Raw genomic sequence first — 14433 nt, 5'->3', positions numbered from 1 at the left:
CCCATTAATTTTTATTTTAAATGTATACTAGCATGATTTGACACTTAAATACAGTTAGCAGTTACATTCTGTTTAAATTATGTAATTTTGGGGTTCTAATTGGCTAATAAATAACTGTTAACTATCCTTATATAAAGGAATTACTCTTCAATGATGAAGGAAATAAGACAGTATGTTATATGTAAGGGGACAGTGTCATCTAAACCTGGCTAAGGAAAGCATATCATTATTCTCTTCAGCCTTAATTTTCATTACTGTAAATCTTGGGAGGCTAGAAGATGTGATATTCTACAAAATTATTCTTTATTGGAAACTCTTATTTCAGAAGGATGACTAAGATAGGGAGCTGATGTGACTTTATATTCCTAACTAGAGTTTATGCCATTTGTGGTTAACAAACTCAAACGGAATTTGCCCAAGTTATTCTGAGTATGAACTTTAAATTTGGTGTCCTTTATTTAAATTAATTAATCTCCATATATTCACTGTGAGGATTGTGCATTTTTGTATTTTAGTTTTTCTCCCTTTTGGTTTCTCTGTAATACTTTTTATTAATACTAACTCTTCTTCTTGTACTGTTTTATTTCACTCTCCAAGGTTCTCATGCATCTGTGACAACTTCTGTTTGTTTCACTGACTTTTTCTTTTAAACTCTAAATATTCTTTGTGGATCTGTTCCCAGTCTTCTCTTTTTTCTCTTCACTCTCAGCGGTCTCATATATAAATAGTCTTCATGACTTCACCTGTTACCTGTGCATTAGATGATCCCAGCTATCTCTCAAGTTTAAATCTCTGTTTTAAGTTCTTGACCTTTGCTTCTAATTGCCTGTAAAAATGTTTACTTAGAGCTTAATGTATTCAAAATAAAACTCTTATATCTACTTTTTATCTAGTTTTCATGTTTCAGTTAATGGTACCCCAACTGTCTCAGAGATACCTTAGTGTGAGCATCATCATCTTTGAATCTTATGTCCCTCATCTGCCACATTTGATCAATTGTCTGGTCTTACTCATTTTATCTTGGTAATCTCTCTTAAATAATTCTACCTTTTAATTTCCTTTGCCCTTAGTCTGGGACATGTCCCCACTCTTCTCATCTGGACTAACTGTGGTAACCACCTGATTTCTCAGTCCTTTGTCTCTGTGTCGGTTAGTTTTTGCTGCATAATAAATTACTTCAAAACTTAGTGGCTTAAAACAATGACCAGCTGGGCATTTCTAGGATTACTCAGCTGATCTAGAATGGCCTCACTCACATGTCTGACAGTTGGCAGCCTGTTGGCTGGGGCACCTCATTTCTGCACACAGCCTTTTATCCTCCGGTGGGTTATTTCACTTTCATTCACATCGCAGTCTCAGAGTTCCAAGTGCTGCAAGAATAAGCAAGCCCCAATACACAAGTGTTTTCTAAATCTCTGCTTGGATCCCATTTGCTGCTATGTAAGCCTGTATTCAAGGATGGAGAAATAGACTGAACCTTTTAATTAGAAGAACTGCAAATTCACATAACAAAGAGATAGGAAGAATTTGTAGCCATCTTTTCAACACATCACATTTTTTCCTCTATTTTATCCTAATATTGCTACTAATTTAGTATTTTTTACAGTTCAGCTCTGACGGTTTTAAAAACTATCAGTGACACTCTGTTGCCCCTGAATGAAGTATAAGAACAACAGCATGATCTGACTCAATTCATCTTTCTAGCTTTATTTTTCTCTGTTCTCCTTCCTATGCTCAAATTGGACTAGTTTCTGAATTGTTCTACCTGGCCTTTAAGGACCATCTCAGATGCCACCACTTTCATGAATCCTTCCTAGATTTTCCTTGCCACATTCCCACATTCACTTCTCTCCTTAAGTTGAAATGGTCTCCCCTTCCTCAGTTTTCTCATGGCTCTTCACACCTTTCTTGTGGTAGTTGTGACTTTTTACCTTGTTATAATTGTGTATGTGACTCACCTCCATGACCAGACAGATCTTTTTAAGGGCTAGAACCAAGCTTGTTCATCTTCAGAGCTACCCACATACATCATTTGAACCTTGCCTTGCACATAGCCACCAAAATATTTGAATGAATTTTTGAATGATGAATATTTCTCACTTATTATGTTAATTTTTTATTGATAATTTAAAACTTTTTCTTTCAGACCAGAAACTAGAGAGCAGTATCCAAATAAATTTATCCAACGAGATGACACTGAAAGATTTTACATTCTGAACACACTATTCAACCTACCAGGTAGACTTACTCTGTGCTTGTATGTACTAACGCTTTCCCGTCTTTCCATGATCATTTGCCTTTGTTCAGGGGAGATAATGAAACAAGTTTGAATTATCTCACTTACAGCTTATGAGTATCTATTCTTCATTTTTCAGAGACCTACCTGTTGGCCTGCCTAGTAGATTTTTTTACTAATTGTCCCAGATATACCAGGTATGTGTATACTATAATTTTCTTTTCCCAATTGATTTTTTTAAAAAAATTAATGTACAGGGTTTTAGAGAACTGGCCATTGTAGGTCTTTTCTGCTTTTCTGAAGTGAATTTAGTGCTAGTGAGAGATGCCACATTGCCAGCCTGAGAGATGGGACAGCACCAGCAGCTCCATGCAGGCTCTCACCTCCCACACGGCCCCTCTCCTTGCCAGTGTGCTGCAGCCATGTTTGGAAGGGACCACTTCTGATTGGCTTCTCCTGGGAATGAAGACGGCCAGCAGAGGTGCTAATTGTGACAACTGAGTGGGAGGTTTGTGTGATGATTATCTGTCCAAGCAGAATTGCACTAAAACCCCCCAACTCATTTCACAGCAGCTACCCAGGAGCCTTTCAGGGATGGTAATTTAGTTTCATTCCCAGGCCCAACAAGATTTGGTTGAGGAAGAAATATTGTTTATCCTCCCTGAAGTAAAATGTTGCTTAAGTCTTAAACAAGTTATCCTTCCTTTCTAGGGGGAATTGTAAGTTCAGCCATATGTGCCAGAGTTTGCTAACTTCTTATCTTCTGTAGGCCTTATCCACTTTAAGGCACTAAATTTGGTGGAGCACTAACTCACTAAGATAAATAGAAAATAGGCAATGCCTTTGTACCTAGACACTGTCAGAAAAGTCAGGGTGGAGAGCACCTGAATTACTCATTTTAAATGTTTCTTTGATGGGAACCTGTTTCTTAAAAGTGATAAATAAAAGAACCTGATATTTTTGGAACTGGTCTTTTAGCTTCCATTCAGTATATTATTCTACCATTTTGTATCTGTTCACAATTATTGTATTCAGTTGAACACTATAGTCATCTCTGGTGGTCAAAGTGGATTTTCATTAGGGAGTAATTATTTTCTGAATTAGCCACACAGCCTCTATCCATGTGACAGTGGAACCTGTGGGTCCCCTGGGCAGTGTTTGATATTCATTTTGTTTACCCTCCTTTGGATTCCCTGTCATGTTCTTTTCATCTTTCTGTAGCTGTGAAACAGGATTTAAAGATGGAGACCTCTTCATGTCTTACCGGAGTATGTTCCAGGATGTAAGAGATGCAGTTGACTGGGTTCATTACAAGGTACTAGATGCTGCTGCTTCACCTGCTCTCTGTCTGGCATGTGTTTTTATGGTCTAACGTTAACTTTCCAAGTGTAAATAGAGCAGGATTTTTCATCTGTTTAGAAAAGTTAAAAAGGATTTGTCCCTATTGATAGCTCTCTAGAATTCTTTTGTCCTTATCTTTAGCTGTCCTGCTTACAGAGGTAATGCTGACTTTTCTCAGTGGTGGTGCCTGGCTTCTGGATCTTTTTTCATTTTGCATTTCCCAAACTTACTAGAAGAGATTTTAGTGTTAAGATGATACTTACCATCCATATCTTTGAGGAGGATTATGGTCCATTTATTTTTTGCAAATACCTCCCACTTGCCCAATAACATTGACTAATTAATATTACTATGTTTACATTTATTATAAATTGTACCAAATAAAATATGAAATGCCTTTTGATTTTTAGTTTAAAATAAAAATAATTTTTATTTTAAAAACATTTTGGAGGCATAATTGCAGCAAATCATGTCTACCACTTTATCCTGGCCTTCTTTATCTTACTTACTTTTCCATTCTGGAAATACTCAAAAAATGCATTTAGGTTGATAATAGACACAGTTGTTCTTGTAAACTGTTAAAAATTTTGTTCTTTATTTTCTTTTTTTCTTCCTCTAGGGTTCCCTTAAGGAAAAGACAGTTGAAAATCTTGAGAAGTATGTAGTCAAAGATGTAAGTAATAAAGAGAAAAATAGATCTGCGTGGTAGCTTCTTTTACCTATTAGGGAAATTAATAACAAGCCTGTTTATAATGAAATGGACAAGAGAAGATATTTCTTTGTCTTGGCAATTTAACACATGCCAAGTATAATCACAGAATTTTCAGCTGGAGCATAGGTCTTAGTTTTTCCTGTTTGTTGATAGGCAAGAAGACCCAGTATTTCATTTGTCCTTTTAGCTCTAATTATAGCAATAGCAGCTAGCGTGGTTACTGTGTGCACATCACTGTACCAACTGATCACACATAATACCCCATTAATCTTCCATATAACCCTGAGTTACCTCTGCCTTACAGACAAAGAAAGTGGGGCTGGGAGGATTAAATAACTTGCTCAACTTCATACAGTTAGCAAGTAGTAAAGCCAAGAGTCACAGCTGAATATAACCTGAATCATAACCACAGTGCTAGGTCGTCTCAAAAATGTACGTATGTGTGACTTACTTAAACTGTCTTTAAGCTATCAACAGAGAATAATGAGGAAATATTTAAAATACTTTAAAAGATATTAGTGGCAAATCTAGTAAAATTTTAAAATATCTATAATTTAGTTAATAACATTGTGCCAATCTTAATTTCTTACTTTTGATCATTGTACTGGGGTTAAGATATTAATATTAAGGGAAGCTGAATGAAGAATATATGGGAACCCTGTGTACTAATTTCACGACTTTTGTGTAAGTCAAATTGTTTCAAAATAAAAAGCGTGTGCGCACACACACACACACACAGCACTGAGATGAGATATGTCTTCCTTATTTCATATAGGAATGCAATATTTTCTCAAAGTACTTTGGTAAAGATTTCTTATTATTTTCAGCCTTTGTACCTCCTGTTTTTCCTCCATTCCCACCCCCATGATTGTTGTTTCAAGAAAGAACATTGAAGGGTTCAGGAGAGATCCAGGAGAATTTGAGTGAAGGGAACCTATTTACTGTGAGAGAAGGAAAGGCTGTTTTTCTTTCTGGTCACATCAGGAGTTAGAATTTCCTCATGTATCCGCAGGTGGGTCTGGGCATTCCTAGCTTGCATCCTACACACATCATTTCGTTCTGCAAGGTGTTTCATGAAATGAAAGTATACACAGTGAAGCCATAGCTAACACTCTCCATAGGGTACTTAGCTGATGTTTAAAATTGGCTTCTCCTAGTCTCTGACACACTTCACTCACTTTAAGAGAACAAAGTAATTTAAGCCCTTTCTTGAGGCAGACATAATGAGGAAGTTAGAAATATATTTTTAATAAGCATATAATTTATATATCATTTTATATATATTATATATAAATCTGTTATACAGCCATGTATGTTATGTATATAATTCATGCATAGTGATAATGTGGACTTCTAAATGCAAAATTCTGAAACCAACCAACCATCCCTTAAAGGATGTCCCCTATTCCTGTTTCAGGGAACAAAAGTCCAGTGTATGGCTACTCCACAGTGCAAATGAATATATGTAGATGGTCCCTGACTTAAATTTTTTGACTTTACGATGGTGTGAAAGCAGTACACATTTGGTAGAAACTGTATATCGAATTTTGAATTTTGGTCTTTTCCTGGGCTAGCAGTATGCCCTTCGGTACTCCCAAGATGCTGGGCAGCAGCAGCAAGCTACAGCTCCCAGTCAGCCCCACCGTCACGAAGGTAAACAGCTGATACGTTCGTTCAGCTTTTCACTTTCAGTACAGAAATAATTTAATGAACTAATTTAAAAAATTTAATAAAGAGATATTCAACACTTTATTATAAAGTAGGCTTTGTGTTAGATGATTTTGCCCAACTGTAGGCTAATGTATGTTCTTAGCATGTTTAAGGTTGGTGAGGCTAGCTATCATATTCGGTATATTATTGGGACATAACCCCATCTTAAGTGGAGGAAAATCTTTGTTTGCATTGTTTCACTCATCACCATGATTACATTTCAGGGAAAACTGCCTTTGCTTCTGAGCCGGATGAAAGAAGTAGGGAAGGTATTTCTTGCCACCAACAGTGACTATAAATATACAGATGTAAGTACTTAATACTCACATTTGTTGATTTATACAAAGGAATTATTTTGGACTAAAGAACTGTGAAGATGATTAGGAAGATAGTAGTTTATTAAGTGAGGGTAGTTTTTTTGCCATTTCATTTTGAAAGCAGAATGAAAAAAGTGAAAATATATAGCATACATTAGAGCGGTTCTCAAATTTTTCTAAATATTTCTTTTGATTATTTTCCCTGATTACAATTGGCTACTTGAAGGTTTTCATTTTGGGGTTATTGAAAACATTTGTGCTGATTAAATGTCTTCTCTGTCTCTTTGTTCATCATTTCTATAAACTTGAGAAGTCATACCCTTTATTGCACATGTGTGCATACGTGCCCTCCCTACTGTTGGGAGCCAGACAGCAATAGATGGTGCAAAGATGTTTTGATTCTTAGCCTTCAAAATTTACTGTCTCTTAACTTAAAAAAAATTTTGCCACAAGGAAAGCATATAGAATAGTCTGTTTAACTCTTTAACCTCATGGTATTTTTGCTGACAGTTACAAGTTCATAGTACTAGCAAGAAGCTCAGCGCTCCCCAATTCTCTTTATTAAAATCTTGATCTAGAAATCTGGTGATTTGGAGTAAGCAAGTAAGTTGGCTTGGTTGGCCTAGGAACAGTAGTAAGGAGGTCAAGTATGTTGTTTTCATGTGAGTCATTATTTTTCTCTACGGCCTTATCTCGGATGCCCCTTACCTCTACATATGTGTTCCAGTCCACTAGAATTGGATAGGAGTACATGGATAAATCTGTATAAAAATGTCTCCCAGAAGAAGCCTGTGTCCTCCTGAGAATGTCAGAAGCTTGTGTTTGTTTGTTATAATGAAGCATTAATTTCTGGCTTCCACTGCCATGATTTCATAAATCTTTAGCAGAAACAGGAATGTGATGAATCCTATATTGAAAAAGACATGTCTTATGAAAAGCTTGTGTGTGATTTTTTTAGGTACATATCTTTTGCAGAAGTAGTATTGGACCTTATGTTGGATTTTTTTTTTCCAGAAAATTATGACTTACCTGTTTGATTTCCCACATGGCCCCAAGGTACTCTATGTAACTTAATAGACCATTGCTTTAATAATAATGAATGCATTTAATCATCCTGGAATACTGAGGGTAAGGAATTGGTCAGGAGCCATACAGAAATCTTCATTATTAGAAGTAATGCAAGAGCTAGTATAATTTAAAGTCACTAGCAGTTTGAAAACTTACTAGACAGAAATAAGAGATTTATGTGGTGTTTTGTAGGATGGGATCAGAATAACTTTATGCCCAAGAAGTTTATACAGAATTGTTAAATTTTGTGTGGCAAAGAAAGGAATTTTCAGGCTGAGGAAGATAACTTGATTAAAAGAAACAGAGAAAGTGTGTATATTCTTGACAGCGTCTAGATTCTGCTGTTAATTATTGCTGAGTTTTGTGCCAAGAGAACAGGTAACCTTGATGCTTAGCAGAGAAGTTTTCATTCCTGCAGTTTGGCTGTACCTAGATTTGAGGAATACTTATTGCAACTTAGTCACTAGGTTTCTTTGAATTTGAGATGACCCAAAAGCACAGTATGCAGTGCTCTTCAGCTTGACTTTAAAAGGTTAATGCCATGGTTCCAGTTGAGGTTGGAAATAATGTTGATAGGCATACTTTCTGTATTAGTGCTATGATTAGCCTGCAATATGAGCTAAAGGCCAGTGTGCACCTGGAGCCATCATTGTGAGAACATAACCCATGAAATTTACTAATAATAGTTCCATGTTAGTTTGTATACTTCAGTTCTGATGCTAATCTGCCTCTTTCTTAATCTTTCTTAAGTATTTGTTTTACATCTCCCTTAGCCCCTTTGAGCCTCTTAAGCCCATTTTAGGGTGTGAGCACACTTTCTTTTGTACATTAAACTTCATGAAATAAATTAATAAGTAGGTGAAACGATTTAAAATACAGAGATTACTAGAGTCATTACTTATATTTTCACTTTGCCTGCCTCCAAAAGGATGTTGGCTTATAATATGCCACATTGTGTTTTCAATAAAATAGTGGGCTCTTCTGGTTATACTTAGTATTTCTACATTTCCTCACATCTGAGTGAGATCAAATATTAGTGCCTTAAGGTTAGGATGTTAGTGATGTTTTGGCTTTTGCTGTTTCTCCCTTATCAGCCTGGGAGCTCCCATCGACCATGGCAGTCCTACTTTGACCTGATCTTGGTGGATGCACGGAAACCACTCTTTTTTGGAGAAGGCACCGTACTGCGTCAGGTGGATACTGTAAGTTGAGAGGATGATCTATCTGCGAGCACATTATGCTTCATGTTTCTCCTTTCCTCACTCCTACTCTCCCTAAGGAAACAGGTATTTTTCACTTATTAGCCATATCTCTCTTTCGAAATTAATCTAAGAGTTTTGGTATTAATTGAGATGGCTGAGTAATTTAAATGTAGCATTCATCTGGCTGCCTAGCCATGTAGCATTTTGGGTGGCGATGGTGATAGAATGATAAAGCATTACAAAGTCCATATTCTCTTCTCACAGAAAACTGGCAAGCTGAAAATTGGTACCTACACAGGCCCCTTACAGCATGGCATCGTCTACTCAGGGGGTGAGTCACAGACTTCCCTTTATCTAGTGTAAGTCTGCTCAGTTCCCACTGTGGAAGCTTCAGCGTCCTCCTGGCACAGTGCCACCTATGCTTTCTAGTATTCCAAAGATACCATCTACTGAAGGGAAACACTTCAGTCACTAATATGACAGGAGTCAGGGAAAATGGGCTTAAGAAGTTGTTAGTATGTACTAATGAATCTTTGTTTTTTCACTAAAAGGATCAGTTTTTCCCCATCTTCCTTTACCCATCTGAGGCATTTCCTGTGTCTGGAATCATTTGGGGTGGTTCCCAAGGAATCCTCAGGGGGGTTTTAGGAGCCCCTGTGGACACAGATGCATATTTTGTTGGAGTGAGCAACAGTTCAGCAAAGTCAACTCATGGCAGATCCGTGATGAGAAATGGCAGTGTTGCTTTTGAGAGTTATAATCCCTAGAGCTGAGACATGTAGTTTTGTTGCTCTTGAATTTGGTGATCAAGAGCTTTGATCAGCACAGTGGAGCTGAAGGCCTTGTCTTAGAGGCAATAAAAAGACTGATGAAAAAAGACCTAGTAAGTCTTTGTCTTTAAGAAAGGCAAGCCCTTTTTCTAGACTGTTCCTCACACAATTAAAAGAGTAAAATTAATCTGCACAGTATTTAATGGTTAGGATACTTGGCATGCTGGTTTTTAATATGAAGACATTTTTGTTTTCTCATTGTTCATTCTGTTATTTCAGGCTCATCTGATACAATCTGTGATCTGTTGGGAGCCAAGGGCAAAGACATTTTATATATTGGAGATCATATTTTTGGGGACATTTTAAAATCAAAGAAACGGCAAGGGTGGCGAACCTTCTTGGTGATTCCTGAGCTTGCACAGGAACTGCATGTCTGGACTGATAAGAGTTGTAAGGAGCCATTACTCTTTTATAAATTGTTGATATAGCTACTTTATATCTGAATGGTCAGCTGTGAATCAGTTCTCTTTGATGAACCATTACTTTATATGTAGAAGGTCAGAGGTAGTCAAAAGATGGGCCCTCGTATTTGGACACCTTCTCATATAGCCAGATACTTCATAGATCTCCAAAATTTTGAGATGAGAGGTTATCTTGTTCAGCCTTCTTGAATCTTTCAGTTACGTATAGAATGTTACTGTTCTGAGTTCTGTTCCAGTAGTACCTAAACCATGAACTCTACTTTCCTTTGTAGTCCCGTATTTGTCCCATCATACGTACTAGTCCCAACCTCTCTGTTCCCAGCCCTTATCTGTGACTCTGAGTGCTAGTCAGCTCCTGGAGAAGTAGAGAATGAGGCGTTCTCTGAAGTGAGCTATACTCACTGAACTGAACTTATGGATCTAGTTGTGTAAAGATGTTTGACACACACACAGGTTCTCCAGCCAGTCCTCGCTACTGTCACTCAGTGTGGTGGAAGGCACTGCCTCTGGTATTACCTTGGCTCCACCACGTGCCCTTAGGCAAATTACTGAGATACCCTGTGCCTTAGTTTCCTCAAATGTGAAAATGAGGATAATGCCTACCCTCATAAGCTGCTGAGATTTAACTGAAGCAGTATGTTTGAAAGGAGATAGGCTCAACCTAGGCACAGAACAGAGAAAATGATTTGAGTGAGTCTCAGTTCTCTCAAAGATGGTAGATAGAGAATTTGTTACATACAGTGAGTACGTTATAGCTTAATCCTCTTTGGGGAGCCCAGGTTGAGAGAGGCTGGAACACACACAACACGCACCTGGTGTGGCTGTTGCTATTGGTCATACTTCTCGGTGGGGCTTCTATCTGGTTTTTCGCCTACATTTTTAGCTTTCCACCTATGGAATTTTAGAAATCTAGTCACTTTGGTTCTGTTTTTTTGGACTTGTGACTGATTCTTTCCTCTAAAAGTGGAACTGTTAACACTTTGCTGACACACCTGAGATAGGGTATGTAGTGGCACTTAGTAAGCTCAGCATCAGCATGATGGGAGAGCTGTATCCAGTTGGTGGTTTTAAGTAGGTAGGAGGAAAGGCAGTTAAAGAGGAAAATTCTGTTATCATCTGCTGCCACATTCCAAGCAGAGTGTCAGTGGGTTTTCCGGAAGGCAGTAGTTCAAAACAAGGTGCTTTTTGAATTACTTAAGACATTTTCATTTTTCTTCCAAACTCTAGCACTTTTTGAAGAGCTTCAGAGCTTGGATATTTTCTTGGCTGAACTCTACAAGTAAGTTTCCTACTTCTAAAATTTTCCTCCCTAAAACCATCTACTTCTTCAGGAGTCACCTAGATGTAAGAGACATCCTTTCTAGAGGTGTTCACTGGATTTTTCTTGTCTCCAGGCACCTTGACAGCAGCAGCAATGAGCGCCCAGACATTAGCTCCATCCAGAGACGTATCAAGGTATCCAGATGGGATTTGGAAGAAACCTGGGAAAATAAAGTTTAAGTAACTATACAGGGAGTGGCACATAGCCCATGTTCAGTAAATATTTGTCGAATGAGCTGGGCCTCATCTTTTTTTTTTTTCCCTTCTAGTTTACTTACTGTTTTTTTTTGTTTTGGGAGAGGAAACTAGGTTTATTTATTTACTTATTTTAATGAAGATACTGGAGATCAAATCCAGGACCTCGTGCATGTTTAAGCAAGCACCCTATCACTGAGCTATACCCTCCCCACAAGCTTTAATCTTGTTCTTTTAGAAAGTAACTCATGACATGGACATGTGCTACGGGATGATGGGAAGTCTGTTTCGCAGTGGCTCTCGGCAGACCCTCTTCGCCAGTCAGGTGATGCGTTATGCTGATCTCTATGCAGCATCTTTCATCAATCTGCTGTATTACCCATTCAGCTACCTCTTCAGAGCTGCCCATGTCCTGGTAAGTTAATACAGGCTGAAGCTGCTATTTGCAGTTAAAATACTAAGGCCAAGATCTGCAAGTAGATCTGTGGCACGGCTCAGGAGAGTTCAGATCATTTCTTTCTAATGTGCATAGCCCACAGCCAGGCCACATGGTTGCCCAAAAAGGAGTCTTTGAGGAAGTATGATTAAGGCAGAAATGTTACAGAATGTAACTTTACTCTGAAATGTACTCTCAAAAGTTGTTTGAACAGTGAAGACATTCCTCTATTGTTGGTGCTAAATGAGAGAAATGTAGTTTTATCTTCTTTTCATTCTAATACTGATGTATGTTTCAAAACTTTTTTGCTATGAAATAGGAACTAATAATCTTCTCTCCCATCTTATCCAATTTCAGGATACAGTTTTGAGAGAGTTTGGGGAGAGAAAATAGAATAGGTAATTTTAGGAATTTCTAGGAAGATACAGTGTCTGAATTGACTTGGCCTCTGGTCCATTATAGGTGCTTTTGTACGGCCATCTAATAAAGGGAGAGGGATTAGGATCTGGGAAACAGCTGCTTTGCTCTGCCTGCTTTCTGAACCTCTGACTTCATTCTAGATGCCTCATGAATCAACAGTAGAACACACACACGTAGATATCAATGAGATGGAGTCGCCCCTTGCCACCCGGAACCGCACATCAGTGGATTTCAAAGATACCGACTACAAGCGGCACCAGTTGACACGGTCAATTAGTGAGATTAAACCCCCTAACCTCTTCCCACTGGCCCCCCAGGAAATTACACACTGCCATGATGAAGATGATGATGAGGAGGAGGAGGAGGAAGAGGAAGAGGAAGAATAAGGAGGAAAACCAAAACTCTGAGCACCCACTAAACAAGTTCTGGCAGGACTCACAGGAGGAAAAGCTGTCCCTTTGTGGGTTCTAGGTGGGGGTGGGGGGCTTCATCAGAGGTACATCTGGCAAGTTTCTGAAGACTTTAAAATATTCTAATAAGGAGATACTTGTTTTAGTTGTGTGTCTGCACTCTGCAGATGGCTCACAATTGTAATGGAATCTGTACTGGAGGAAAGTCATCATAAAGCTGGGCTGAACTGCATGCAGCTGCTCCATCGTGGCTTGTAACACTGTTTCCTTGTCTTGTTTCAGCATCAGTATGTCAGTGCATCCAGTACACTAAGGGTGGTGCAGGGTCTCAGAGTGGAGCAAGGAGGACAGTGGGAAAAGCTGATCCAAAAATGTTAATGGTACAAATTGGGCTCTTACTCCAAATCCATCTTTTTCAATGCATTACCTAAGTATTATGTGTCAATGGAGAAATATGTTTCCCTTATCAAATGTAGGCTTCTGTTCAGGTCAGGGTTCCTTTTACAAGCTTTCAAGTGTCCTCAGTGACTCTGGTAAGGCTGCTGTCAGTGGCTTTGCAGAAGTGTTCTCTACTTGCTGTATGGCCAGTCTGGAATGAACTACAGTGATTTCATTTTGAGGCAGAAGTCTCCATCCCTTTCTACATTTTTTTGATTGATTGATAGCAAAAATGCTTATGATCCAAAAACAGTCTTTTTCTCATCTCAGATAAGTCTATAGAATTTAGCTGAATGAGGACAAAAGAGCAGGCTGCCCCAAAAGAACCTCCTTCTTGTATTACAGCATAACTGAGTAAAATTCACTAGTGTGGGTTGTACAGCGTAGCCCATGTCACCCATTCCAGCCTTCTTGATCCTCATGCTGTATTTCAAATTAGAGTGTGGGAAGAGGGCTCTGTAAGCCAGAACTTTACTAAAGCAGAGGGCACAATCTGTGTGAGTAAGTTCACTTCAGAATCCCAAGTGAAATCATTTCTTGTTGTTTTGAACAAGAATGGATCATTACTGTAAACTTTAAGGAATTATAACTGCCTCACACTAGAACAGTGAAAGTTGTTACAACATTTTTCACAGTGGTGTAGATTCTTACCTTAACCTTCATGTTTCTTCTGTTGTTACTGTCATTTGTCAACACGGGAAGATAGATTAGATGCTCTAGAATTCAATAAAGTATAATATTTCTAATACTGACTTTGACCCCTTCCTGTAGCACAACTATAGCAACTGCTGGTTTTCAAGTGGGTTTAGGTTTAGGTTAGTGCTGTCAACTTGGCTTTCTCTTCCCTTAAAGGAAATACAGTCTAACCATTAGTTGTGCTCAATACATAGCACTTAAATAGGCTTCAGTTTTTTCATGGAAAGGTTTTTGGTACAGGACTGTGAGATAAGGCCTTTTTTTTTTTTTTTAAATCATTTTGTAGGTAGGGAACACAGCTCAGTAACTTAGCCATATTACCTCACCACTTTCAATTTATATGGCTTTATATAAGTCACATCAAGAAATATACATTCTAACTGGTATCTATTAGGAACATATATTACTTTTCAAGTATTAGGTTAGAAATGTTATTGCAAGTAGCAATTAGATACTGCTCCTATTTTAAATTTTAGAGAATGTGTTTGTGGTCACCCCCAGCTATTAATTATTCTCATTCAAGATGGAGATGCTGCCCAGTTTGACATGGTCTTCAATTTTCTCAAAGCCAAAAAATGTCTAAGTGACCAATAACAACTACAGCACTAACTTATTTCACAGCACCTTCACACATTCCTCCTGTTAGAGCAAGGACCAACGCGATCATGTTGCTTTAATTT

General features: G+C 38.1%; 1 protein-coding gene across 9 annotated transcripts in view; it reads left to right on the top strand.

The window, feature by feature from the left end:
- NT5C2 (5'-nucleotidase, cytosolic II) overlaps positions 1-13809 on the top strand; it is an 80675-nt gene extending 66866 nt beyond the window's left edge. For 6 of the 9 annotated variants that reach the window (XM_072971805.1, XM_072971802.1, XM_072971807.1 and 3 more), the window contains 13 exons: positions 2147-2238; positions 2376-2433; positions 3458-3551; positions 4197-4250; positions 6224-6307; positions 7331-7372; positions 8479-8586; positions 8851-8917; positions 9636-9806; positions 11066-11117; positions 11233-11293; positions 11592-11768; positions 12350-13809. In XM_072971805.1, the coding sequence (XP_072827906.1) occupies positions 2147-2238; positions 2376-2433; positions 3458-3551; positions 4197-4250; positions 6224-6307; positions 7331-7372; positions 8479-8586; positions 8851-8917; positions 9636-9806; positions 11066-11117; positions 11233-11293; positions 11592-11768; positions 12350-12595 (1306 nt within the window). In that variant the 3' untranslated portion in view covers positions 12596-13809. Of the gene's footprint in view, positions 1-2146; positions 2239-2375; positions 2434-2606; positions 2745-3457; positions 3552-4196; positions 4251-5866; positions 5943-6223; positions 6308-7330; positions 7373-8478; positions 8587-8850; positions 8918-9635; positions 9807-11065; positions 11118-11232; positions 11294-11591; positions 11769-12349 lie in introns of those variants that run through there. The other 3 variants (XM_072971803.1, XM_031682680.2, XM_072971808.1) reach the window with 3 other exon arrangements.
- Positions 13810-14433: the final 624 nt, after the last annotated feature.

Source organism: Vicugna pacos, chromosome 11 (genome assembly GCF_048564905.1).
Source record: "Vicugna pacos chromosome 11, VicPac4, whole genome shotgun sequence".
NCBI lineage: Eukaryota > Metazoa > Chordata > Mammalia > Artiodactyla > Camelidae > Vicugna > Vicugna pacos.
Note: the sequence above shows the minus strand (reverse complement) of the source record. Positions and strands in the feature narration are given on the sequence as shown.